Source organism: Rattus rattus, chromosome 6 (genome assembly GCF_011064425.1).
Source record: "Rattus rattus isolate New Zealand chromosome 6, Rrattus_CSIRO_v1, whole genome shotgun sequence".
Lineage (NCBI taxonomy): Eukaryota > Metazoa > Chordata > Mammalia > Rodentia > Muridae > Rattus > Rattus rattus.
This window is the reverse complement of record NC_046159.1, coordinates 121,314,568-121,340,947: the sequence shown is the minus strand read 5'-3', so window position 1 is coordinate 121,340,947 and position 26,380 is coordinate 121,314,568. Positions and strand designations below refer to the sequence as shown.

General features: G+C 39.8%; 1 protein-coding gene across 1 annotated transcript in view; it reads left to right on the top strand.

Moving 5' to 3' along the window:
• The first annotated feature begins 15,265 nt into the window (after positions 1-15,265).
• Capza2 (capping actin protein of muscle Z-line subunit alpha 2) overlaps positions 15,266-26,380 on the top strand; it is a 34,604-nt gene continuing 23,489 nt past the window's right edge. The window contains exons 1-2 of the mRNA XM_032906919.1: positions 15,266-15,370; positions 26,123-26,186. Of these exons, the coding sequence (XP_032762810.1) occupies positions 15,332-15,370; positions 26,123-26,186 (103 nt within the window). The 5' untranslated portion in view covers positions 15,266-15,331. The remainder of the gene's footprint in view (positions 15,371-26,122; positions 26,187-26,380) is intronic.

Genomic DNA, 26,380 nt, shown 5'->3' with positions numbered 1-26,380 from the left:
GCCTGCATGTATTTATGTGAATCATATGTGTGCAATGCCCAGGAAGGCCAGAGGAGAACATTGGATCCTCTGGGACTGGAGTTACAGCTGGGTGTTAGCTGCCATGTGGATGCTGGACCCAATCCCAGGTCCTCTGCAAGAGCAGCAAATGCTCTTAACTGCTAAACCATCTGTCCAGGCCCAATATCAGTCTCCTAAGGAAGCTAGGCAGTCATATACTCACGCTAATACACATGCTACGGTGACAATCAGTCAATATCTATACATATGTAACCACACTTTCATAGATGATATCAAGATTCTTGAGCTTCGGTAACTCCAAGAATCCCTGAACTCCATGCTTCCTCCAAACCCCGTATCCATTGATCCTCTGCTCAGACAAGTTGGGCCACTTGTACTACCGTGAGTAGTCAACTCAACTTTTGTCATTTTTGTTCTTCATACTGAATAATGGCTTTATGGACCTTCTGTGGCCTGAATCTAGGAATCTGAGCATGTACATTGTCAAACCTGTAATTTAATTAGCTAAATAAATAGAGTAACAACATAAAATAAGATGCCACAGATGGGCCCTGTCTTCTTCCTCATAGCTACTGAAGGTTGGGAATAAAAAGAGTGTAGGACAATTGTTGGTTTCCATAGTATAGGGGGCAGCATACTAATCACTTCAAAGGAATTGAAGTGTGGAAGAAAAGACAAAAGAGGGATACAAAGAAGAGGTGGCATTCTAAAGGTGTTTTGTAGCGTATATTCTCTGGTCATATGCTGAAATCCTAACACCTGTGGTAATGCTGTTTAGATATAGAGTGGATTTAGACTGAGACAAAGTAATGAAGGTAGAGCCCTCGTTGCCAGGGCCTTTATTAAAAAACAAAAGAAAACAGAAAGCTAGATTGCCCCTTGCACCAGGTAAAGATAATAGCTAGGAAAACTTTGCCAGATACTTGAACCTGTCTGCATCTTGATCTAGAATGTTTTAGCATCTAGACTGATAAAGGATAGAATCCTGTTGTTTATAAACAATCTAGTCTATGTTATAGCATCCCAAACTAGAAAGACACTGGTCTTTCTAGAGACTAGAACTGAATCTCCTCCTAGAAACAGGAAGAAGCAAAAATAAGCACCCTCAGAAAATATTTTTTGTTGGGTAGCTTCCCAAATACTTGAGAAGAGAAGATGAAAATGCTTGCAACAATGAAGAAACAAAGAAAATCTGAGAAAGAGAATGTTGTTGGGAAAACCTTCAAATCAAGTGTCACTAAAACGTTCAAACAGTGGGTGGAGAGAAGATAAACGAGAAGAGCGATGGGCAACTTGGTCTTAATTAAAATTAATATGTTCTAATTATAAAATGATACTGCCTTCAAAATAAAAAAAAAAAACAATCCGCAGACTGAGTGAAGGTGTTAGCAATGCATATATCTACTAGTAGAAACAATATACATGTCCCTCAATAGGATGATTATATTTATTGTATTAAAAAATATTATACAACAATAAAGGCCATTTACACACAGGATATATGAATTCCACATTTTACTGCTGAGAGAAGGCAGAGACAAGAGAACACACTGAATGCTTTGAGTAGTAAATGTTTGAAGAGAAGCTTATTTATGGCTATAGATATCTTTTTTTAGTGATTTGGATGAGAGATGCATAATTAGTCTTTCTTCGGGACTTGAGATGTTTTAGTCTTTTGTTATTCAATCTGTGCTCCAGTTGCATGGGGAATGTAAAAGGATGACTCTGGCCTGAAGAGACAGTTAACTGTTTAAAGTGCATGATGTACAAATATGAGGATCAAAGCTTGGATCCCCAAAGCCACATAAATGCTAATGGGCACGGTGGCCTGTTTTTAATTCCAGTCACGTCGAGTAAGAGACATAGGAACTCTTATGTAAGCTCATGTAAGCTCTGAGCTCACCTGAGAGACCCTGCTTTGATTAATAAGGTAGAAAGCAATCAAATAAGATGCCCATCTTCAACTTCAGACATTCAACATGCATACACACATTCACACACATTACACACATACACAAACACATGCACACAGAGAGAGAGAGACAGACAGATAGACAGACAGACAGACAGAGAGACAGAGAGAATAACTGGCTAAGTAGGCTTCATCAGAGACCTAGAAGACATGGGAAAGAAATGGTAGAACACTTAACAATGTCACAAAGCATGTTAGCTCTAACATGATCACAGAGTGCAGTATGGGGAAAGGTAAGGAGAAGTTTGTTTAGAGAATGATATTGGTTAGTAGTAGAGCCTAGGAAACATTTTCCTCTCTTAGTTCAATACATCATAGGAAAACTATTCATTTTTTTTGAGGGGCAAAGGGAGTCAAGACAGGGTTTCTTTCTGTAGCTCTGCCTCTGGCTGTCTTAGAACTTCCTCTGTCAACCAGGCTGGCCTTGATCTCATAGATACACCTGATCTTCCTCCTGAATACTGGAATTAAAGGGATGTGCCATCACTGCCTGACAAAACTATAGATTCTTTTTTTTTTTTTTCTTTTTTCTTTTTTTCGGAGCTGGGGACCGAACCCAGGGCCTTGCGCTTCCTAGGTAAGCGCTCTCCCACTGAGCTAAATCCCCAGCCCAAAACTATAGATTCTTAACAACCTGACAGAAAAGAAAGTTAAGATGGGGGAAGGGAGACTCCATGAAGGAGAAATTCCACTGAGGACCAGAGATCATTTTCACCTAAGAAGGGGAACACTGTGGACATTGACAGTAGACACAGATCCAGGTGTTGTGGTAATCAGTGCCCTTGGGTGGCTGAAGCAAGAGGATTGCAGGAACCTGGGCTACATGGTGAATTCAGGGTAGCCTGAGCTATAAAGTAAGACTATGTCTCAAAACAAAGGAAGGAAAAACTGTTTGTCAACAGCATTTGAATCTCTGATTAAAAAACAAAAACATCAGGACTGTAGCAGGGAAAGTCAAGAAAAACACAAAACAAAACAAAAATAAGCAAACAAGCAAGCAAAACCCAGAATCTGCAAGGAAACAGGAATTGCATTTTCTTTTCTAAAATGAAGCCTAAGCGATCCACACAGAAATGTGTAGAACCAGCTAGAAATATAGTCACTCATCCTAGTGCTATAAATTTAAGAGACACCACAGACATTTGAGATAGAGGGGAACAGCTAGGATGGAGAGGGGGTTCAGGACCAGCCATAGGGCTAATCTACCTTTACCTGCAAGGAAGACTAGAGGCCTTTTCTAGGACCTTCTTAGTGAAGATGCATCTTGCCTAGTCATTACATTTAACAGAATCTATATGAGTCAATGTGAGTATATTTTAACAGTACCTAAATGGATATATCTTATTTTTTCTAGGTTAATGCTTCTCATGCTACCATTTTTAGAAAACAATCCTTTTAGGGAAATTTAAGAAAAGCATTTTCCTATCACAAATGATTCTGTTAAACACTTAGTGAAAAAAAAAAAAGAAAAGAGTTTTGCTGTTAGAGGAAATATATTCTCTTCAGTACATGTAAGCGTCTTTCATGTCTCAGGGTTACTAGTGAACTGCAAGAAGAGACTCTGAGATCATATCTTATTTAATGATCAATGGCTCCTTTATTCCTAGAGTAGTGATACTATCTCCTGCTGCCAATGATTTGCTGGATCATTAGAGGTTTACTGACGATGATAACGATGCTAAAGCCACACATAGGAATACTATGGAGAGCTTCAGATGTCAGGTGCCTGCTCCCCACCAGGCACCAAAGGATTCTGTTTTGAACAAGACCCTACCCACATATGTAATTCTGAGTCCCATTTAGAAGCTGCAGGCCTCTATCAGCTACTGGTCCTTATTACAGAAAGCTAAATGGCAAAATGTATTTGGAGGAAGGAAGAAACTTGTCCAAACCATGCTTGCCAGATGGTGCTGATGCGAAAAGTACAATTTCTACTTCAAAGAAGGTAAAAGTTAATTTGTCCTGGAGTCACATAGAGTGACCATAGCCTGGAAACACAGATTCAGGGGGTCCCAGAGAGTGGCACTATTAGGAAGTGTAGCCTTGTTGGCTGTAGGTGTGTCACTGTGGGTGTGGGATTTAATACCCATGTCCTAGCTGCTTGGAAGTAAGTATTTTCCTAGCAGCCTCCAGATAAAGATATAGAACTCTTAGCTCCTCCAGGTCCATGCCTGCCTAGATAATGCCATATTCCTGCCTTGATGAAAATGGACTGAACCTCTGAACCTGTAAGCCAGCCTCAATTAAATGTTGTCCTTGTAAGAGTTGGTTTGGCCATAGTGTCTGTTCACAGCAGTAAAACCCTACTAAGATAGAAATTAGTACCAGGAGTGAGGTATTGCTGTGATAGGCCTGATCATCTGTTTGGAAGAATGTGGATTCGGGGACTTTAGGTCTGGAAGGCCATGGAATGTTTTAAGTGGGGATTAATGAGCCATCCTAGTAGGAATATAGAAAATGTTGTTGCTGTGATTTGAACTGTGCAGACCTGGTTTCAGCAGAGAAGACTTCAGTATGTGGCCTAGAGACAATTTTTATAGTATTTTGGCAATGAACTTAGCTGCTTTTTGCCCTTGACTGAAGAATTTGCCTAAGGCTAAGGTGAAGAGACTCAGATTAATTGCATTGACAGAGGAAGTCTCAGAAATGCCTATCAAAGTAGGGTCTTGTTCAAAACAGATCCTACTTTGTTCTCTGGTTAAGTCTCATGAAGGGCATTTTGAGTAAGCATAGCAAGCTTAGAAAGGAAAAATATAAAATATATGGTTTGAGTATTAATGGGGAACCAGGAAGTGAAATGAAACTGAATCCTGTGTTCAAAGATATTAAATTGAATTAAGGAAGTGGTGACCTTGGGGCAGGATCCCACCCAGCTAAATTTAGGTGCAAGCACGGTAGAACATGCTTTTAATGCTAAGAAGCAGAGCCATGCAGATCTCTGAGATCAAGGTCAATCTACAAAGCAAGTCCCGGGACAGCCAAATTATACAGTGTGCAGGATTTAGAAAACAGAAAGCTCATGATGATGTAATAGATCAAGGGGGCGTGTTCCAGCTCCAGCATACAGCAGAACTTTTGCAGCTTCAGCCATGTGTTGCTGGCTTTATAGTCAAGAGGAGAATGAGACTACTGGGACAATTGATGCTGGTTAACTGGAGCTAAGAAATTAGTGGTGATTAAGAAGATTCCAGCATCACTAAGGTGATATCTTCTGGGAAGTGTTTTCTGAGAGCACAAAGAAGCTGTATTACAGAGATAGTCAAGGTTGTACCTCCTGCTGCAGCTGTACTAGAAATGTGTAAGAGTCACCCAGCTGGTGCGGTTTTGAAGGCCTGAAGGGGTCACGAAGAGCAGCTGAGGCTTGGCTCTGTGAGAAGCCATGGAAGGCCATTGGTGAAAGTGCAGTCTCAGTTGCAGTTGATGACCCAGGACTGAAGGGGCCATGCAAGGGATTTGAGGCTAGGCACTATGAATCGAGCCTATGAGAGGTGATTGGTGAAGTCTAGTTGCAGCAGAAGACTCCAGAGTACTGGAGATGCCAGTACTGTGGGATGATCACCAAGAACAACTGTGGTAGTGGAGTAGATCAACCTGAGCTTAGAGTGTTATAGAGGACAGAGCTGGAGAAGCAATGTCAGCCCTTTAGAGGAGCCCAGAAGATCATGTGTGGATCCCATACATTGAAACAAGAAGCTGTAACACTGAAGTTGTCTTGGAGACCCCAAGATGTTCGAGATGCCAGAGTTGTGGGCTGTCGGCTGAGGAAAGCTGCTAACAGGGAACAGAATGAGCCCCTGAGAAAAAAGTTTATTGTAGTCAACAAAGATGAAAAGGGAGTTGGAAATCTGAAGATCGCTTTGACATCAGACATGGAGATGCAGAGTTTGGAGTTTGTCCATCTGGTTTCCTGTCTTGCCTTGGGGAATACAGTTAAGTGATTGGATGAATCTCGGATGAGACCTTCAACTTTGGACTTTTAACATTGTTGAAACTGCTATAGACTATGGGGGTTTTGGAAGTTGGACAAAACATACTTTTTATTATGCTATGTGTAGGTATGGCCCCACAGACTCATGTGTTTAAACAAGTCTATGGGTCCAGGAAGTGGAATGTGATGGTTTGTATATGCTTGGTCCAAGGAGTGGCACTATTAGGAAGTGTAGGCTTGTTGGCTGTAGGTGTGTCACTGTGGGTATGGGATTTAATACCAATGTCCTAGCTGCCTAGAAGTCAATATTTTCCTAGAAGCCTCCAGATGAAGATGTAGAATTCTCAGCTCCTCATGTACCATGCCTGCCATGCTCCCACCTTGATGAAAATGGACTGAACTTCTGAACCTGTAAGCCAGCCCCAATTAAATGTTGTCCTTCTAAGAGTCCTTATAAGACCTTATAAGTCCTTATAAGAGCCTAGGTCATAGTGTCTGTTCACAACAGTAAAACCCTAACTAAGACACAGACCAATGGACTTTTAAAACACATCAGTGGAAACATTAGGTGGGCAGGTTCCTCAAATTAAGAGGATCTCAGATATAGGCCTCTGGTGTTGTGAACTACACTATTAGCCCTTTGATTGGTGGAAGCTAATTTTCTATTTATATGTTTAGAAGGATTTACCTAATGGTCACAAAGATGAGTTAGACACAGAGAGAGCAAGAAATGGCTACTAAAGGGTCTACTGATAGCTGGAGATAGCTTCTGGATTTTTAACATTACAACTTCCCCAACATCATTGAAATTAAACAGAAGGTTCAATGTAAGATGGGGTTCTTCCCAGTAACTTCCATTCACAAAGTCAAGCAAAATGGGACATAAAAGAGCACTGTATATTGCTGCAGACAGTCACATATGACATTATTGCATGTTTTGGTATGTAAACTGAACTGTACTCATTTCTCCAGAATGTAACGCTCTGTTGTTGTTTTAAGACAGGATCTTACTATGAAGCCCTGGTGCTTCCTATGTAGTCGAGGCCAGCCTCAAACTCAACACAACTCCTTTGCCTCAGCTTATGAATGCTGAGCCACTAATGCCTATAGGACCACTATTCTACAACTTCACCTTTCCACTTAAACAGGAAACTATGAGGGAACATAGCATAGCCAATTTAATGCTCTTCAGTTATAAGTCAGAACATATTTCTTTCCTTTACATTTCTTTACATCCTCATGCCCCAGGCCACATCAATCAATCAGCTGATTCAATTATTTGTCAGGCCTCAAGTCTAGTTGATTCTACTACTTAACTAGTAATGCTAGTCTCCAGAAATGCTTTATTTCCGTAGCCTTTCCAGAGCTGTGTCTTATTCCCTATTTACTTCTGAAGTTGAACTCAGTTCACTTCATGAGTGCCAAGCGCACCCCCTTCCACTGAGCTACAACCATCTCCAGAGAAAACTCTTTTAAAAACTATGCCAAAACATGACTGAGGATATAAATAATCTCTCTCAGATGCTCAAGCGAACTCTCATTTTAGTTACCATGTTCTGAATGTCTCACCATCTTCATTCTGCTTCATCTTGGATATAGCTTTCAACACACCTTTCCCTATTTGGGGATGAATTTGCAGGTCCCTAGGATTTGCATGAACTAGGGTTAAAGATTTCTTGATGCTCAAAATTCTATCTAAACTAGTGCAAGGCCGTGCTGGAACCCTAAGTCTTGCGTGTAGTTTCACTTGCTCAGCCTGGGAACTTCCAGCTTCCCTTTTCTGTGAGCTCCAGAGCAGGGAGGGAAACAGGACACTTCCCTTTTCTGCTCACTTTCCGCCTGCACTACTCCTCTCCAACCCAGCCAAAGAAAGCCTCGCTCCCTTGGAAGGCCTTTCCCATCTCCCAGTCGGCTCCTGATAACGGTGAAAACAATTCTGAATTGGCAATAAAAATATGCATGTCGATTCTAAAGACACAGTTTCCCCAAAACTCCCTGTTTAGCTGACACTAGGACTTTCCATGGGAAAATAAGCACAGGCAAATGAGGGATCATTTTTTATGAAATGTAGCCGCCTCTGAGACTTGAACATCAGTCTTTTGTTCTCCTCTCAGATCTGCTAGAGCTCACTGCTTGCTTAGCATACAAATCTGAGCTACAGTGAATTCTCCTGAGTTACTCTGGGTTAACCACTGTTTTACTTTCCAGAACAGCTTCCATTATACCCACAACTACAAGATAATTCAGTTCTCTGGAGCTCTTGCCTTACTTTGAGACATTTATTGTGGCCAATCCCATGCACTTCATAACTTTCAGGGTTTTTTTTCTTCACTACAATGAACACAAAATACATTTAGCATTTTGTGTACATGGGAGATTGGAATACCGTAAGTGATACATGTCTTTTTGTTTCCCCCACCCTGATACATGTCTTAAATTTCATGAATATGCAAGTCCCTTTCCCTTTTTCTTTCACTCTCATTGTCTTCTTGTGAGAGAAGTGAAAGTAAAACCTAAGAGTTTTCTCTAGTGCCAAGGAAGAGATGAGCAGAGACAGGAGAAATTTGACTAAAGCATGCCTTGCAGTGGCTGGTTTAATCAGGAGAATCACCTCATAGAATCACACTAGGAAACAAAAAGTTGCTAGGACTAGAGTTTGAAAAGTAGACCTTAAATTCAACCAGTAAGAATGCAAGCCAGATGAAAAGGTATTCAAAGACATATTCCAAAAGAAAATATGCAAGTGACAGGCATGTGAAAGCTAAGGCTGCTGTTATGTGCACAAAACATTCACCAGCTTGGAACCATCAACACTCTATCATAGAATTGGGAGAGGCTCATGAGGTTCCACCCTCCCTATGGAGTTACTGGAGATTAATGGTTACTAAAGCAATGGGACTCCACCCTGCTTCTGCCTCCAAAATGTAGATCAGTTGTTAAGTTGTTCATGCTCTCTCTGGCTAAGTGGAGGAGAGGTGGCTCAGCCTTTAAAGGCTAAGGCTCACAACCAAAAAGACAAGTTGACTATGATCTGGTGAATAACCCCTCACTGCTGCTTATGCAGGTAACAGTTGTTAAACAACAACAAACAACAAAATGGAAGCAGGAGGTCACTTGTTGAGAAGAGGCTTGGTTGGAGTCAGAAGGGGGATAAGAAAGGATAATGGGGGAGCAGTTGAAATATAGACATACATGAAGTTGTCAAAGAACAACACATTTCTTAAAAGGTAGGGATATTTTTAAAGGATGGATAGGGTAAGACAATGGGAGAGAGATAAATAAGAACAAAGTGATATACATGTATGAAATGCCATAGTCAAACCCATTACTTTGTATGCTGACTTAATAAATCAACCGTTTCCTAAAATAAGTCAGCTCACCTAAAAGTCGTCGGAACAAAATGTCATGGAAATTATCACATGAGCATATCTTTATATTTTGTTTGTCTGATTAAGAATAATATTTAGAGCTGGAGAGGTGGCTCAGTGGTTAAGAGCACTGATTGCTCTTCCAGAGGTCCTGAGTTCAATTCCCAGCAACCATATGGTGGCTCACAACCATCTGTAATGAAATCTGATGCCCTCTTCTGGTGTGTCTGAAGACAGCTACAGTGTGCTCATACAAATAAAAATTAATAAAAAAAATCTTAAAAAAAGAATAATATTTAAAATGGAGTGAGAACCAACCCAAACTAAGAAGATATAAAAATACCATGAGGAAACCTATAACTTCAAAGCTCAAAATAAAAAAGAATTACAAAAATAAAGTTTGCATTTAGTCATGAGCTATGTAATGTTGCAGACTAAGAAATACATTTAAACAGATGAATTTGCGAGTTCACATCTTTTGCCTAGTATTACAATGGTGTGAATTTTATTTCTGAGTTGTACTGTTCTGAAGCAAGGTAACTGGTTTTTGTTTGATTTTGAGGGTGGTGTGTGTGTGTGTGTGTGTGTGTGTGTGTGTGTGTGTGTGTGTGTGTTCTGACAGTTATTGGTGAGGAACTAACCCAGAGGATCCATGGAGCCAAATTCCAGTCCTGTGCTTAGCAGTCCACTAGCACAAGTTCAATCTTTCCAAAAATCACAGATACTGTGAGGTAAAGGAGGAAAGCCTGAAGTAAGAAAATCATAAAAAGTGTTCTGAGGTTATCTACTGAGAGCATTTAGAGTGTCCTTCATAGTTGTTGTCATCAAAAGCAACTCACAAAAGAAACTATTACGAGACGCGATACTCTACCCTCTAGCCCCCAACAGTATGTGTGAATAGCTCAGCATCTACCCACCGTGGATCAAAACGTGTTACAAGCAGCACAGGAAGTGACCCGAGCACATAGCCCTACATTCTAGCAAAGCATCAGATCTACAGTGGAAGGCTCCTGTGAGAGATTATCTGCAGTAGTGATTAAGGTCACTTGTAAAGAGAATGTCAGCCATGGAAACATTTTTCAGTTGACTTGAGTCACTGTGGTACTCGGAAAGAATCAAGAGGAAGGGGTCTCGGCAGACACTACTGCAATTCCTTGAACTGGTCCTCTGGGTGATAGCAGTGGTTTTGGGGAGAGACAATCTTGTTTTTTGCTATGTTGCTACTAATAAGTCAAGCAAAAGTTTTAAGTTTCCAATCCCAGGCTGGAGAGATGGCTCAGGGGGTTAAATGGTTGTTGTACAAGCACGAAGAACTGGATTTGGATCCCTAAATCATGTTAAAAGAAAAAATAATCATACAAACAAACAAACACACACACACACAAACTAGGTATAGCACCACGACTGTAATCCTAGTGCTAGATTCTGGAGACAGTGGATCTGCACAGCTTGTTGGTCAGCTCCAGGTTCAGTGACAGTCCCCAACTAAACTAAGGCAGAGAAGCAACTGGGGACATCCCATCAACCTCTGGCTCCCATATGCACTTGCCCAGTTGAGCACATTCATATACATTCCCCTTCCCCATGCCCTCCTCACAGACAGCCAAGAAAAAAATCATTGTCATTAATGGTGCTTTACCAATACACATTTAAAGATATTTGACCTATCTTTTCATATCGGTGTACTAGGTTGCTTTGTCCCTCCAGGTTGAAAAAATAAAAAAAGAATCCAGTAAGATTTCCCTCATGCTTCAAAAGTTCCATTGTCATGGAGGTAAAGGTGGGTGGTTTTAATGTTGTTTTTGTTTTATCTTGTTTGTTTTATGCTTTTATCAGTGATTGGTCTAATGTTCTCTACCCATGGTATTTATAAAACTATCAAAATGATAATAATTCATTGTATAAATGTATTTTAAGACTCCATTATATGGTTATCAGACAGAAAAACTGAATGGAAAGAAAGAAGAATGTGTAGAAATAACAAGCATGCGACTCAAGTTAGTGGTTATTTCTGGGGAAAGGAGAGAGAAAGGGATAGGGAAGAAGTAAACTATGTTTTGTTTTGTTTGTATGCCTAAACTATTGTACGTTAGTAATAGGTGATAATATAAAATTTAATACTTTCTTGATTTGCCCTAACGGATCACATTAGGGCTTACCCATCATCTGTGATTCATTTGGAACATATAACAACACTGAAGACTTAAATTTACAGTGACAGGGAAATTAAAGAGTTAAAAAATCAATTACAGAGTTAGTTAAGTGGAAATTGAATAACTTGGGACTCTCTAAGAGAATTGTTTGCTGCCATGTTCTGGAATCCCCAAACTTCGTTTTAGGACACTTGAAACCACCACCTGACTACTAGCACAATTTTAAAATTCCCATTCAGGTATGTGAAATGAATCACTGGATATGCATTCCAACAACATTTCTCTTCAAATGCTTATGCTCCACACACTAGATATGCCAGAAGCTAATAAAGACATAGGCCATGGTCTTGAAGAGCAGATGGTACTGTGATGACAATAACTAACATCATTAAGACTTATATTAATGCTGGCCCGAATGCTAAGCACACTGCCTGGGATCTCACTAAGTCCATAGAACAGCCCTGTAAGAGAGGTACCAGTAATATCTCCAACTGCAAATGAAAATAAATGGGAACAGTCAGAGTAAGTTTCCCAAGGCTAACTGGAGCTTAAAAAAAAAAAGCAGAACCTAGATGTTAATAAGTATAAAATATGAATGTCTTTGCACTAGGGTATATGACAAAAAAATCAATGGAAAACTTTACATAGGAGTCTGGGAGGACAAAAAAAGACATTGCAAGATTCAATGAGGGTTTTTGTAGCTATATTCTCAGAATCAAAACACTCCTTTCCAGGAGGAGTCATAGGAAGCGTCAGGAAGTAATGAAATTTACAAGGCTCGAGAACTAAACAAAAGTCACAAGTCTTGTTCTTGCGCTTTACACATTATCTGAGCAGTTATCCATCAGTGGAGAAAGGAGACTCAGTGTCTGCAGATCACACAGACACCTCTCAGAGGGCTACTCTTATGAGCCCAGGCTGGTATGGCTACCCTCCCAATGGAGCCACCATACTCCTGTAAATAACTCCATTCAACCCACTAGTTAACTCAACTAGACTTGGGACAAAGAATTTTAATCTCCAAGGAAACCGCTCCACAGTAATGGATCCCAAGATTTTGTGTCTATGAAATCAGGTAACCTCTGTCCACAGTTAGTTTGTGGGAGGTGCATGCCACAGTATGTGTGTATGTTGGAAGGCAACTTAGAGAAGTTGGTTCACTCATGTTACTGTGTGGGTTCTGGAGATCCGTGATCGAACTCAGATTATCGGGCTTGTTGGCAAACACCTTTATCTGCTGAGCCATCCCACCAACCTTCATGGTAAATTTAAAATATAGCTACAGACTTTGAGCATATCTACAGGAGATTGAAGGAAAAGAAGGCAGTTCTGAAGAGATGGTTCAGTGGTTAAGAACACTGGCTGCTAATTCCCAGTACCCACGTGGTCACACACAACTGTCTATAACCCCAGTTCCAGGGGATCTGGCACCCTCACACAGACATAAATGCAGGCAAACCACCAACACACATTTTAAAAGAATCTTTTTTTTTTAAAGCAATCTTAAAAAGACAGGCCCAACCACCAGAAAGCAAAAGAGTATTGAGTTTGAAAATTAAATAGAAAGATCATGAGAGGATGTGGGTGAAGTTGGGGAGGGGGAAGGGATTCGATAAGATCAAAATATATTCTCTAATATTCTCAAGGAGTAAATAAGACTTATCTTAGAGAGAAAGGGGGTGGAAGTTCTCATGTGGGTAGAACTGTGTAAGGAAACTTTTGCTTACCTCTTGATTATGAAGCACCAGAGGCAAGGGTACCAGCACGTTTCTTCATGCAGTCGTGTAACAATCAGTTCTTATTCATACCTACTGAAATCCCTTCCAAATACATGTCACTTAAATTCGGCAATTCTCTTTAGCTGTATCAAGAAGGTAGTATTAAGAGATTACAATAGGGACTATTCAACATTATAGGTAATTAACTGCTCTTTGAATTACTATGGGAACCATATGTAGAATATGACCAAAGACACAGCTAGAAACATACTCTGACTCAGATTATTGCAAAACCGTATGAGATTTTTGGCGAGGCTTGTAAAGAGCAGTGCCGCCCGTAAGTTACTATGCAACATTTACTGAGTACCCACCGCACAGAATATAAAATGCTAAGTCAACAGGAACAACATTGGAGGGAAAACCCTGAGTTCCAGAGATATTGTTGATGAAGCAGGTGCTGTGAACTGGATTGCTGGCATGCCAGAGAGGGTACCTCCATTAAGTTTTATTCTGTGGAGAAAGTTCTGGTAGTGGAAAGAATATGGGATGTTGAAAAAATGCCTAGGATTCAGTCATGTGGGAGCATGCAGCGTTGGTTAAATTACTGAACTTTGGTTTGGAGGTACAGTAATACTTAAGCACGCACAATTGCTGGGAGCAATAAATAAAGCGAGGGTTTAGAAACTATAAAAGAGGAAATTGATATTGATTTGTCGCTCCTGACAGCTTTGGCCAGACACTGTACTTTATTAACTTGCATACTGTCTCCATGGGTTTATCTTCAACTGGACACTTTCGGCTCCCTCGCGTGTCAGCTTCCTCTTCTGTTCTGCAAACGAAACACTTTAGTAAGTCACTTAATGATAGTGTTCTTGGACCCAAATAGCTATTTGAACTCTTAAGGGCACTCTTACCTGTTATTTACACACAGCTGTCAGACTGACACTGCCAAGCATGTTCCGTTCATGTCGTGACACTGTCCGAATGCCTTCAATGGCTTCTCACTTTCTAATTATTAAAGTCTTACCTCCTAGCTAAATTCTAAGTCCTCCACAAACAAAGGGTAGTTTTCAGATGAATAGCACTCCTCGTGCTAGGGAGCCTGTAAGAAATATAGATTCTCTGGTTCACTCAGGTTTACTGAACTAGCAACTCAATTTTAACAATGTTTCTGGCTGCTTCTTGTGTCAGCTTTGACTTCATCCTTAACTTTTTTTTTCTTTAATACTTGAAGCTTCAGTAGTAGAGCTGCCAGATTTAGCAAATAAAAATAAGAGACAGCCAGTAAAATTTGAAAACAATAAATAATGTTTTTAGAATGTTTCAAATCCTTCATAGGATATTTACCTAAAAATTGGTTCCATGAAATTGAAATTTCTAGTGAATGACCTGTAAGTATTCTGGATAGCCAGTTCATGAGGGTACACATCCAAGGCTAACTTAACATTTTATTTCCTTCCAAGAGTACAATGCCTTCCCTAACTCAATGTCTAATTAATAGAGGTGAGCTTAAGAGCAGTTTCTCTGGGATTTAGGTTTGTCTGGGTTTTTTTCCCTCCTTTTCTTATTCCTAAGAACTAGCACCAGGGCCTTCCTATCATAAAAGACCAATAAATAGTTTTGGATGAATAAATGAATATATCAAAAGTAATCTTTCAATTATGGACTGGATTGTGTGTGCCTATTTTAATTAAAACAGTGTTTTTCCTAATACTTAAAAATGTTTTAAATTGGTACAGCTTTTCACATTTTTTGTTGGCAGCGTTCAGGACTTGGTGGGAACAAAGTCATGGGCTCAGAATGTACTCATCGCCAACCTGGTCCATATGGTCATCATTGGGTAGAGAAGGCACCAGAGCAGGATGACAGAAGATACCATAGCAATCCGACTTTGGAGGCGCTGCGCACGCGCACAGTGGCGCTCAGGCCTGCGATCAGAGGAGGGAGGCGGAGCTCTGGGGCGCGTGCGCGGCGGCTTGAGGAAGGCGGAGCTCCCGGGCGTGTGCGCAGTGGCTTGGATCCGGGAGGCGGAGCTCCGGGGCGCGTGCGCGGCGGCCTGGGCGGCGGGCCCCTCCCTTGGCGGGGGCGCGCGGCGCGGAAGACCGCACGGAAAGGGGGAAGTCAGGTGGCCGCTGCTGCCACCAGCGCCACGGTTTGTCGCCAGAAGGAAGATGGCGGATCTGGAGGAGCAGTTGTCCGATGAGGAGAAGGTAGGCGCCGCGGCGGTGAGGAGCAGGGCGGGCGGGACCGAGAGCTGAGGCGCGAGGGCTGGAGTCTGACCCCGGGCGGGCTCTGGTGGTGGGCCGCACGCCTGCGCCTCTCGAGCGGGGTGCTGCCTCGGCTCCCCGAGGCCGGGCCCCTCCGCTCCTTGTAGGGTGTGTGCTCCGAAAATAGGAAGCGGAGCCGGGCGGCCGCGGGCGGGAGCGGGGGCGGCGGGACCGGGCCCTAGGGGTCCGGGCTGGGGAGCGGCCGACAGCGGAGCGGCGCCGCCTGGCCTGGGGCTTTCGCCGTGAGGCGGGCGGGCGGGGGAAACGGCTTAGCCGACCCTCACTTTTTCCTGCAGTTTCTCCTCCCCAACGCGAAGTGCTTCCTGGTTCTCCAGGGTGTTTCCTTCCCTCTGGAGGTCGCAGTTTCTACATCCCGCCCCCTTTCCCCCCAACCCCCTGCCATCCATTTCTTTTATTAATATTGTCATTACCTTTTTCTTCTTTTTTTGAATTGCTGCTCCCATGTTCCCCGGAAGGCAGTATTGTTCACAAAGACACCTCCCCCCAATAGTTGTTTTCTGTCCAACTTGGCCGCTTCCCCCCCTTGGGGCAGATTTGGTGACATCCCATCTTCCTGATAGGACCAACTCCGAAGAGGGCGAGCGGGTGCAACTCCTTTTACTGTGTGTTAAATGCTGTGACAGCACTGGGACCAAATGCACGACTCAAGTTCTCACATTTGTGATACGAAATCTGATGATTGAACTGAGACTCTTGCCCATTTTCTTTGGCGACTGAGGGCGACCTCATACCTAGGGGCGAGTAGTGTGAGGGGAACTCTATACATTTTGAATATTTTCTGGAAAAGACCGAGACGTTTTTTGAAACTTAAGACTTGACTGACATGAGTGTGGTGCACTTTGGAAATGTCTGACCTTAGCTTAGTTTTTAAGTTCCAGATGAAGTACACCGGTGTGGGAAACATACTCAGTTTTAGTTGGGTGTTAGAGAACCACTAAGGGTAGATAACCTAACAAAATGGGGGCAAACATACTTTAATTCACAGAGTTAGACTCTAAGTCCATAAAAGTTGCTGTACAGTAACATTGAATAGTGTTAAGCTGTTAATTGAAAATATACCAGTGCACACTACAAGAAAAATAATGTTTGAAAGTTCTTGGAGGGATTTTTTTTCATGTTTTGTTTTCTTTCATGTAATTTTTAGGCGCTCAATTGACTTGGAAGATAGTGAGAAGAGAATTCTTAGGGTGGGATTCACATTCAGATTTTATAACAGTATTTTCTAAATTGAAGAAATCAGTGGCTTAACTTTCTAGTGAAATTTAAATAACCCAGTAAATTGAAAACAATATTCTTGTCACTTTTATTACCCAGTAGACTTGTACTGTTTTAGAAGGAGGGTGTTCCATATGGATCAGAAATGGATTTAATTGTAATATTTAAGACCAGTTCTTAAATCATGCTTCTCTATTGTTATTTCCTTGCTTGTGATTTTCAGGAGTAAGTTTTAAATACTTTTTACACTTGAGTTTTTGTTTAGATTTTAGGTCTGAAGAAGGGGAGGTACTATGATGTATAATACTGTAGTTTGTATGTGCTTATCACATAAGAAAAATAGGTTGCGTTTTCTTTTTTAAGTTTGAAGTACCTTTACCTGTAAGTAAATTAAGATTTTAAAAGCCTTATATAGGAGGGAAATGGTAGAGGTGAACTTTAAACCTAAGTTTGTCAGAATTCAGGTTTGCTTGCATACTTAATGACATTATGTTCCCGTGAAGTTGATTGTAGAACTATCCTGGTTTTATATCTTGGTTTTCAATTTGTTTATTTTTAAAAAGGAAGCAGTGGTTCTTTGTAGGTTCTAAATTTATGTTTTATACTTAGTGAAAATGTTAACTGGTAAACTTCTGTTTTCATCACTTTTAACAGAAGTTTATTTTTATGTAATGTGAACATTGTGTGCTACTGCTTTATAGTTTCTTACTGGTCTGTGAGATGAGACATTTTAGAAATTCGTAGTTGGGTGTGGCAGAGCAGATTTGTAATCTAAGTACTGAGGAAACTGGGGCTGGAGGATCTCTAGGTCTGAGGCCAGCCTATAGAAAGCAACAACAGAAAGAGATTGACTGGGCGTTATAGGCATACCTGTAATCCCACTACCCTGAAGGCTGATCAGGAGGAAAAAGTTTCAGTCGGACCAAGTTTAGCTTGATTTTCTGAGTTACGAGGCAGTCAGAGCTACACAGGGAAACTCTCTCTCAAAAACAAACAAACAAACAAAAAAAAACCAAACAAACAAACAAACAAACAGAAGGGGGAAAGTATCTAGGACACTAGGCTGAATGTACTGTGATTTTTATGGCTTAATTTCTTTTGGCCACAGTGTTAATAAGGAAGTAAATTTAGCTGAAGAAACTATGAAGTTCCTTAAAGGCATTAATTTGTCATAGTGTGACTCTGTAAATTTTACATAGTTATAGAAACTCCAAGCCAGAAAGAGTTTTATGTTTTTCTTTCTTATTCTTTCTTAGGTCATTTGAATTGTATAATAAAGCCTTTTCGTGAATTTGACACTGTATGAAATTGTTATATAGAGCTCAAAGAGAACCATTCTCAAACTCTGCTGAAGGAGGACAGTAATAGTTGAGAGAGAGTTTTCTCCCTGGACCTCCCATCTTCCCCAGTGTGCACACTTCTATGGTGGCTGCTCTTGGTAGTGCAGCATTAGTGAGCCTGGAACAGTCTATCGAGTGTGAGGATGACCTTGAACTTTTGGTCCTCCTACTTGTACCATGCACTCTGTCTTGCTGAGTTTAAGGCTGGGGATGAAGCCTGGACTTTGTCAAGCCTCCTTCCGACTAAGCTTTATCTCTGGCCCCCTCCATTTCTATACATCCCTGTTCTCATTGCTGTAGTCGCGTAGGTCCTATATTTCAAGTTTGCTTTGTTAAATTCTTTTCTGCTTGACCTGTACCTTAGAGCAAAATTTTGTCATCTTCATGATCATGATCAAAAATGTCTTACACAAATAATTTGTTTCTTGTTTGTAAAAAATAATTATGTTAGTATTGAGTTCATAATCTCTGGGTTGACAATATTATCAGGTTGTAACAGAATTTCACCAATCAAATAGTACAGTTAGGTCAATAGTAGCATTTAAGAAAGAAATAAAAATTAAAGGTAAGAGACCTAGAAATTGTGTCAGATCTGTTTTTTCCTTTCTGTTGCATTCGCTATGGGCAAGTTGTGTGTGTGTGTGTCCGTGTGTGTTGGGGGGACGTTTGTAGATTAATCCCTCTGGCTACTTATATTCAAACTATTCTTTTCTATAGTCTCAAAAAATACCAGTGCCTAATGCTTGGCATGATGATGCACCTCTCCAACCCCCACACTCAGGGAGATTGGAGCCATCCCAAACTAGTGGCTTTGTATTCCTTTCTACTTGGAAAATTGTGACACTTTTCATATATGCTGTTTAATCATGCTCTGGTCCTTTTCTAACATCTTGAGTAGGTTTATCTCTTGGCCTTAGGTTCTGCTGAACTTTGTGAATATATTTGTAAATATGAGTAGTAATTGGCTTTTCAGAGGACTTGTGTTCAATTCCCAGCACCCACTTTAGTTCAGATTATTGGCTCATTTAATCTCTCTTGAACTTAATAAATCATCATTGGTACTAAGTACAATTTTTTTTTTTAATACTCTCTGGTTTACTTTTCTTCCCTGTTCTATAAGTACAGAAGTGATGTCATCCATAGCACCTGCCAGTACCCTGCATGCAACTAGTAAAATGGTTCAGTGGGTAAATAAATGAATAGCCTATAGTTCACAGAGTTGAAAGAAAATCTGTGTCATGAAGAGTAAAAGCATATAATGTCAGATTTTTCTATGGAAATCTAGCTATCTTAATTTTTTTTTCCTAAATTTTGCCATTGGTTTTTAGACTTGAGTCTAAATATTTTCCCCTCCTATAATATAACTGACTTAAGAAATCTTGTTATGCAAATAATTTTGAACTGCTAGATTTCACCTTAATGTATAGTTAATAGCGCCTTAACAAAAAGTAGGCTTGACTAGTAAGCTCTTTTGGAAAATGCTCATTCCTAATTTAATCTTGTGGATGAATTCTGTTGAACCAATATCTACTGTAAGCAAGAATTTCATATCAGCTAAAATATAAATAGAATTTCTTAGACTTCATTCAATGAGAAATTTTTATAACTATTTCAGGACATTTGAGAGTCATTTTTCATAAAGAATAGAACTTAGCATTTCAGTGTAAAAATCACAGGTCCAGAAATAGCAGAATAACAAAATCATTATCTAATGGCTTGGTTTTTATAAAAGTTGAAAAATATCTCAAGCTTCACTTTTTAAAAATTGAAGTTTATAGACTGGGAAATTTTTAACAAAATACTTGCTTGTCATAATAAGGCCTTGAGTTCAATTGCCAGCACCAAAAATAAATTTAATAAATTAAACTTAGGTTTATGGGAGTTTAAAAAAATGCTTTTCTAGAGTTTGTGTTGATGTTGATAAAAAGCCAACTGCACATGGATACCATGAAGTTGAATGGGATCCTAACTTTTTTGTGTTCTGTCACTTGATGTTTAAACAGTCACTGGTAAAGTGAGGAGTGTTGATGTATGGAAAAATGAATGCACTACAAATGCCAGAAGATGTAAATGATTTTTGTAGCTCTGTAGGACACAATCTATCATAGAGTGGGAAGATGTTTGTAATATAGTGTTGTTTTTAAGAATTCTGGTCCTGGGGCTGGTGAGACGGCTCAGCAGGTAAAGGCACTTGTTGCCAACTCATAGCCAGTGCTCTACTTCCAGAGTCTACAGTGGAAGGAATGAACTCTCTCACAGGTGAATGAATGAATAGTGGGAGGGATGAACGCTTAACTCTTTGACCCCATATATGCTTCATGGTGTGTGCATACACACCACACACACATGCACAGAGTAAATAAATGTTTAAAAAAATACTAATACAATACTATTATACTAAGGCTAGTATACTAACATATATTGTTTCATGACTTTTCTTGGGAAGAACATAATCAAATGTCTGTGCAATGCAGATTAGACTCAGATAACAGACCAACGAATCGATTGCACTCAAATGTAGGTTGGTATATCTGTTAGTTCATTGGTTATTATAGTTGGTGTTGCTTACAGCTGTAGCACCAAGTAGTTCTACTTCAGCATGGGTGAAGCTGCTAGGAAGCTGTCATGTGGCAGAGGCGCTCATTTCCCTCATTGTAGACAGGAAGCACAGAAAAGGAAATGCAGAAGGGACCAGGGCAAAGTAGAATCCTCATGTACACTCTTCTAAGAGATCTTCCAGCTAGGCTCCCACCCCTACTTCCCAGTAATGCCATTAAACCCTGTATCCATCAGGGGATTAATCCACCGATTAAAGAGAATCCAGTCACTTCTCCATAGCCCTCAGAGAGCAACTGGGTCCTAGTATGTGAGCTGGGGAGAGGGGAGGAGCATTTCATATACCACAATATCTGGCCATTCTAACTAAATGATAGTTCATTAGTAGTACTTCTAGATTTTTTTTCCAATACAAAGTAACTACTAAATGTCAAGTATGGGGCATTGGTAACTTTTATTTGTGTGGTATTAGTCAACAAATATCAAAGGGTTTGCTGTTTGCCAGGCACCATTCAAAAGTAGCCAGATAAGGAGGTGCACAGACAAAATCTTCGTCTTGTTTTCTTTGATTCACAGCTAAATCGGAAATAGATTTTTTTTTTTTTTTTCCGGAGCTGGGGACCGAACCCAGGGCCTTGTGCTCGCTAGGCAAGTGCTCTACCACTGAGCTAAATCCCCAACCCCAGAAATAGATTATTGAGGATTTTAGAAAAGGGTGTGGAAACTTAGCAGTTTTTGTTATTGTTGCTTATATCAATTGTGTTGTGTGCAGTTCCATACATGCATAGTGTTCTTGTTATCCCCACCCCAGTTTGTTTTTATTTCCCTCCTGTTGCTGCCAATTCCTCTTCCTCTTTACAGATACCATTTCCTATTTTCGAGACTTCTTTGTTGTCCCGTGTCCCACAGAGTTTAACTAGAGCCATCTGCATAACCTTGGGTTTAGAACTTTGTATTATAGCCTGGTATGCTCACCGGTGAGTACACAATTGAGTAGTATGCTTCCCTCTTTCAGAATCTGTTAAGTTTCCAGCAGTTTGGTAAGTAGTAGGTGGTAGGGACCCACGAGCCACCTCTCCATCTGAAGCTGCTTGAGTTGATAATTGCCAGGGCTTTCTTGTGTTTAGAAGACAGCATTTTAAGCCCTTTTCCTATCTTGCAGCTCTTAGATTGCTTCCTCCCCACTTCCACAGCCCTCCTTTATTCTCAGTATCTTGTGCAGGCATGAGACTCTACATTTGTTTCCATTTACTGCAAAGTGAGACTTCTTTGATTAAGTCTGAGAGTAGTGTTTGTCTGGCTTTGAGTATAAACATATATTTAAAAGGCATTTGGGGTTATGTCACTTTAGCTGTACAATAGTGTAAGTTTCCACTAGGACTTCATACCTTCTTAGCCATGGGGTTTTGACTGGATTTACAGTGCTAGTCATCTAGTGCTAGTGCTCTTCTGTGGAGTTAACCTCAAATAGAATTGGAAAGCAATTGGGCAAAGGCCTTTACCCTTTTACTGCTACAGTAAATGTTTTTTTTTTTTAATTTTATTTGTACAAGTGTTTTGCTTGCATATCTGTGACTACCTCAGTATCTTAGCAAGATGGCACTTTTTGTCATTGTAACAGACACATTTTTGTTACTTCAGAAATACAAAGTAAAGTTCTTCTGAAATTTCACAAAGTCCTAAGTGGCACTGTTTTAGTTCTGCCATTCAGTTTGGATATAAGAGAAAGCTCTTGCTGACTTTTGGTCACATAGTGCAATAATAATCCATCCATAGAACAAAAAATATAAATCACATTTGCTTTTACACTAAAATTAAAACTGACAAATTCTGAGGTGTGTACCTTTTCTTTAGAAACAGCTAAACATTTTGAACGTAAGCACTAATTTGTATCATATATATATACTTATATATATAGTAGTATTTTAGTTTTGACAGGTCTGTATGCAGCATGTGTCATACAAGAATGTTAAAAACTACTTCGAGTCTTAAGCTTATACAATAAAAGTTTATTTTTTGAACATGCAGTTTTCCATTGTTAGCATGGTCATGACTATGACTTTTGTTTTAATGCTTTCTAACAGCTCTTTACCTGGGAGGAGGCAGTTAAGACAGTTTACATAATCATAATAGATGGAACTGTAGGCTTAGCAAGTGAACCTAATAGTTAGATCCATTGCCTTTGCCTTAAAAGTATACGGTTTCCTCCCCCCACCCCTTTTAATTTTTAGGTTAACATATACATTTATTACTTTATGTTGCTGTGATAAACACTATGACCAAAAGAATAAGGAAGAGTTTCTTTTGGCTTATGATTTCAGAGGCTTAGAGACCATCCTGACAGGTCATTACAGGAAGCAGGGTGAGGTTATAAGTTCTCAAAGCCTGTCCGCAGTGATGTACTTCCCTCCCTCAAGGTCTCACCTCCTAAAGGTTCTATAACCCCCTAACCTGTGCCACCAAATAGGGATCAAGTATTCAAGTACATGATCCTATGGGAGACATGCTTCAGACCACCACAGTATTCAAATAATGGATTCTACCAAGGAGTTCTTTATACATCTGTGTGGTTATACTCTGTTGTCATTCATTCCCTGTCCCCACTACCCTTCTCCATGCTGTCCTCTTCCCCAAAGATCTGGTTCCCTGTATTCCCAATTAGTAAGAATGTGGGACTTTTAAGCCTCCATAGCCTTAAGAGCCAATTCCAATGTATCTCTGTGTCCTTTTGGCTGTGCTTCCTTAGAAAACCCCAGCAAACAGTTACTGGCATTCCTTAGGTGTTGCTAAATTGAAGACTTAGGAACCAGCATCCATTATAAATTTCAAGTGTTCAATAAATGTTAGGTTCTATTAATTGTTTTGAAATATAATCCATCTAAGTAGACAGTATTTATGGACTATTTACTGAACCGAGTATGATCCTAGAGGCTGAGCCCAAAACAGATTTCATAGTAAAAACAGGTCTTAAAACAATTCTGCATGTAAGGCAAAGAGGAATGAACAAGGCACAGAGATAGAGTAGAGAAGGATTTAGGCAATGCTGCTTGAAAAGGGGGTGCTTCAGTAGGAGGACCCTCAGCTAGGTCTCAGACAAGCAGAAAAGGTAAGAGTCAGCACCAATTCTTTGGTCCTGTAACTCAGACTAGTTAGTATTCTCATATTCATTCATTCTCTCTCTCTCTCTCTCTCTCTCTCTCTCTCTCTCTCTCTCTCTCTCTCTCTCTCTCTCTCTCTGCTTGCATTCTCCTTCCCTTCTCCTATCTTCCTTTTGAAAGTGGTCATTACCTCCTCATCCACCCTCCTTGGGATACATGTTGTCCCTATTACTTCAGTGAATTGGGTCCCACAAAGATAAGCAACTTTACCCGTAATCAAGTAATTTCTATCCCTCAGATGCCCAAATGCTGAGGCCTCCTTAACGTCTCTCTCTATGATGGAATGTTTGTGGACCCAGTTTTATGTAGTTCTTGGCAGGTAACACAGCTACTTGGGACTTCAAAAGTATAGTGATGTGCTAGAGGACAGTGGTCCACAACCATACAAAAGTATAGTGACAAAGTGCTAGAGGACAGTGGTCCACAGCATTCCACTCCTGGTTCTTACATCTTCCCTTCCTCAGTGTTCTTTGAGCCTCGGAGGGAATGATGCAGATGTTCCTTTTAGATGTGCATTCAACAGTAACTCTCAGCACTTTTGGATATTTATGAATCTCTGAAGTAAAAAACACCAACGGCAAAACCAGAATATAAAAATGAAGCTTTTCTGACCAAAACTGATAGCAGAATTGATTGATGGGTATAACTATTTAGAAGGAAATTTCACCGACACATCCTTCTTATATAATATGCCTTTTAATAGTATTCTTAAACATTTTTGAAGAAACCTAGTTTTCTTTTCAAAATGGGCATACAATAAATGTACAGACTTTTAACATGTATAAAGTAATGAACTCACTACCAAATCTGGACATGCTATAGTTGCATCACCCTCACACTCCCTTATTTTCTTTCTTTTCCTTGTTTTTCTCTAGTCATTCCCTTTCCTACCCATTCCAGAACTCCTCTCCTTTGTTACCAAGTCTCCTCCCTTGAGACAGGACCATTCACAGTATTTACCTTTATGATGGTGCAAAGGTAGTCACACCCTTTTAGTTAGTGAAAACCCTTTTTCAGATTTTGAATTTAGTTCTTATCCTGGGCTAGGAATATACGGTGTGCTAGGCTTTTGAGACTGTGATCCTACCTTCCAATTAACCATGGAGACATTAAGCTGAACACTGGACACTAGTGCATGTATTGCGTGTGGCAAGTGTTGGAGCTTCATAGATAAAATAAATGAAATACTTTTGATTTAGCAATGTCTTAACTAAAAATGGGTTTATTGGATGTTCAACCCTAATATTAGTTAAAAATCATATGTACTATGGTTGAAATGTTGTATGCAAAAAGTCTTAAAGAATATCACTAACTTTTTGAGTTTCTCTTTTCTTTCCAGTACAGTACTTTACAATTAATTCAGGTTGTTTCATGTATCAGTAGTTCCTTTTTATTGCTAAGTAATTACATTATATAGCTGAATCACAGTTTATTTTTCCAGTGGCCTGTTTGTGGAAGTTTGGGTTGTAAATTATTTCCAGTTTTGAATAAGTTTTGGTGTGGAAGTAAAGGGTGTGTGTGTGTGTGTGTGTGTGTGTGTGTGTGTGTGTGTGTGTGTGTGTGTGTATGTTTGGAATGATGTTATTGTATTTTAAGGCATTTGCCTAACTTATAAGAAGTGCTAAATGTTTTCCACGTTGGTTGAACATTGTACAGCTTCACACTCGTACAAGTATTGTAGGGTGCTGCACTTGTCATGAGCTTGGACCAACAATTTTCTTATCTTAGCCTTTCTGTTTTGCACTGAGTGGTATTTCCTGATTTCTCTGTCAATATTCTGATGAAGAATACTGAGCGTACATTTTTGCATATGTATATGTCTTGTGCTTGCAGTATTTGGTGAAGTATGAAGTATCCATTCACATAGTTTGCTCAGCTGTTTTTGTTGGTTTTTTTTTTTTTTCTCTGTTAAGTCTTCAGAGTACTTTTGGTAGTTTTAAATGGGTTTGCTGGTAAAGTTTTGTATTTGGATAAAGTATTTGGGACCAGAAGCTCAGGATCTTGTGTATTTTGGAATGTTTGCATGCACTGTACCCGGTTTTGAGTCAATCAGCTACCATCATATAACTATTTAATTGCATCTTTTCTCATATATAGCCTTTATGAATTTCTTTAGTTTAAAAAAGAAGTAAACTTGTGAGAAAGTGTTTACGTGTAGACAGTTTTAAATTCTTGATTGTATTAATAAGTTAATCTTAATCTTAAGTTTTATTTTCATTTAGTCTGTATAGTGTAAGTATATTAAAATGATTAAAACAGTAATAGCCAACGTGTTTGAGTGTAGAAATGTTAAATACTTTAAAATCATTTTCTGTAGAACTTTGAAATTAACGAAATATTGACTGGGTTTTTGTCATTTTAGCAGAATGTGTAGTGTGATATTTATGTCTTCATTTCTGTCTTAGGTACGTATAGCAGCAAAATTCATCATTCATGCCCCTCCTGGAGAATTTAATGAGGTTTTTAATGGTAAGTCTTTAAACTACCTTTAAAACCATTCATTTATTTATTTATTTTTGTGGACATGTGTGCCATGATGTTTGTGTAAAGGTCAAAGGATAACTTTGCATGAGTTGGTTTTCACCTTCCACCATGAATTCTGAGGATCCAACTCAAATTGTCAGGCTATCCCGGCCAAGTACCTTTACATCTGAGCCCTCTTG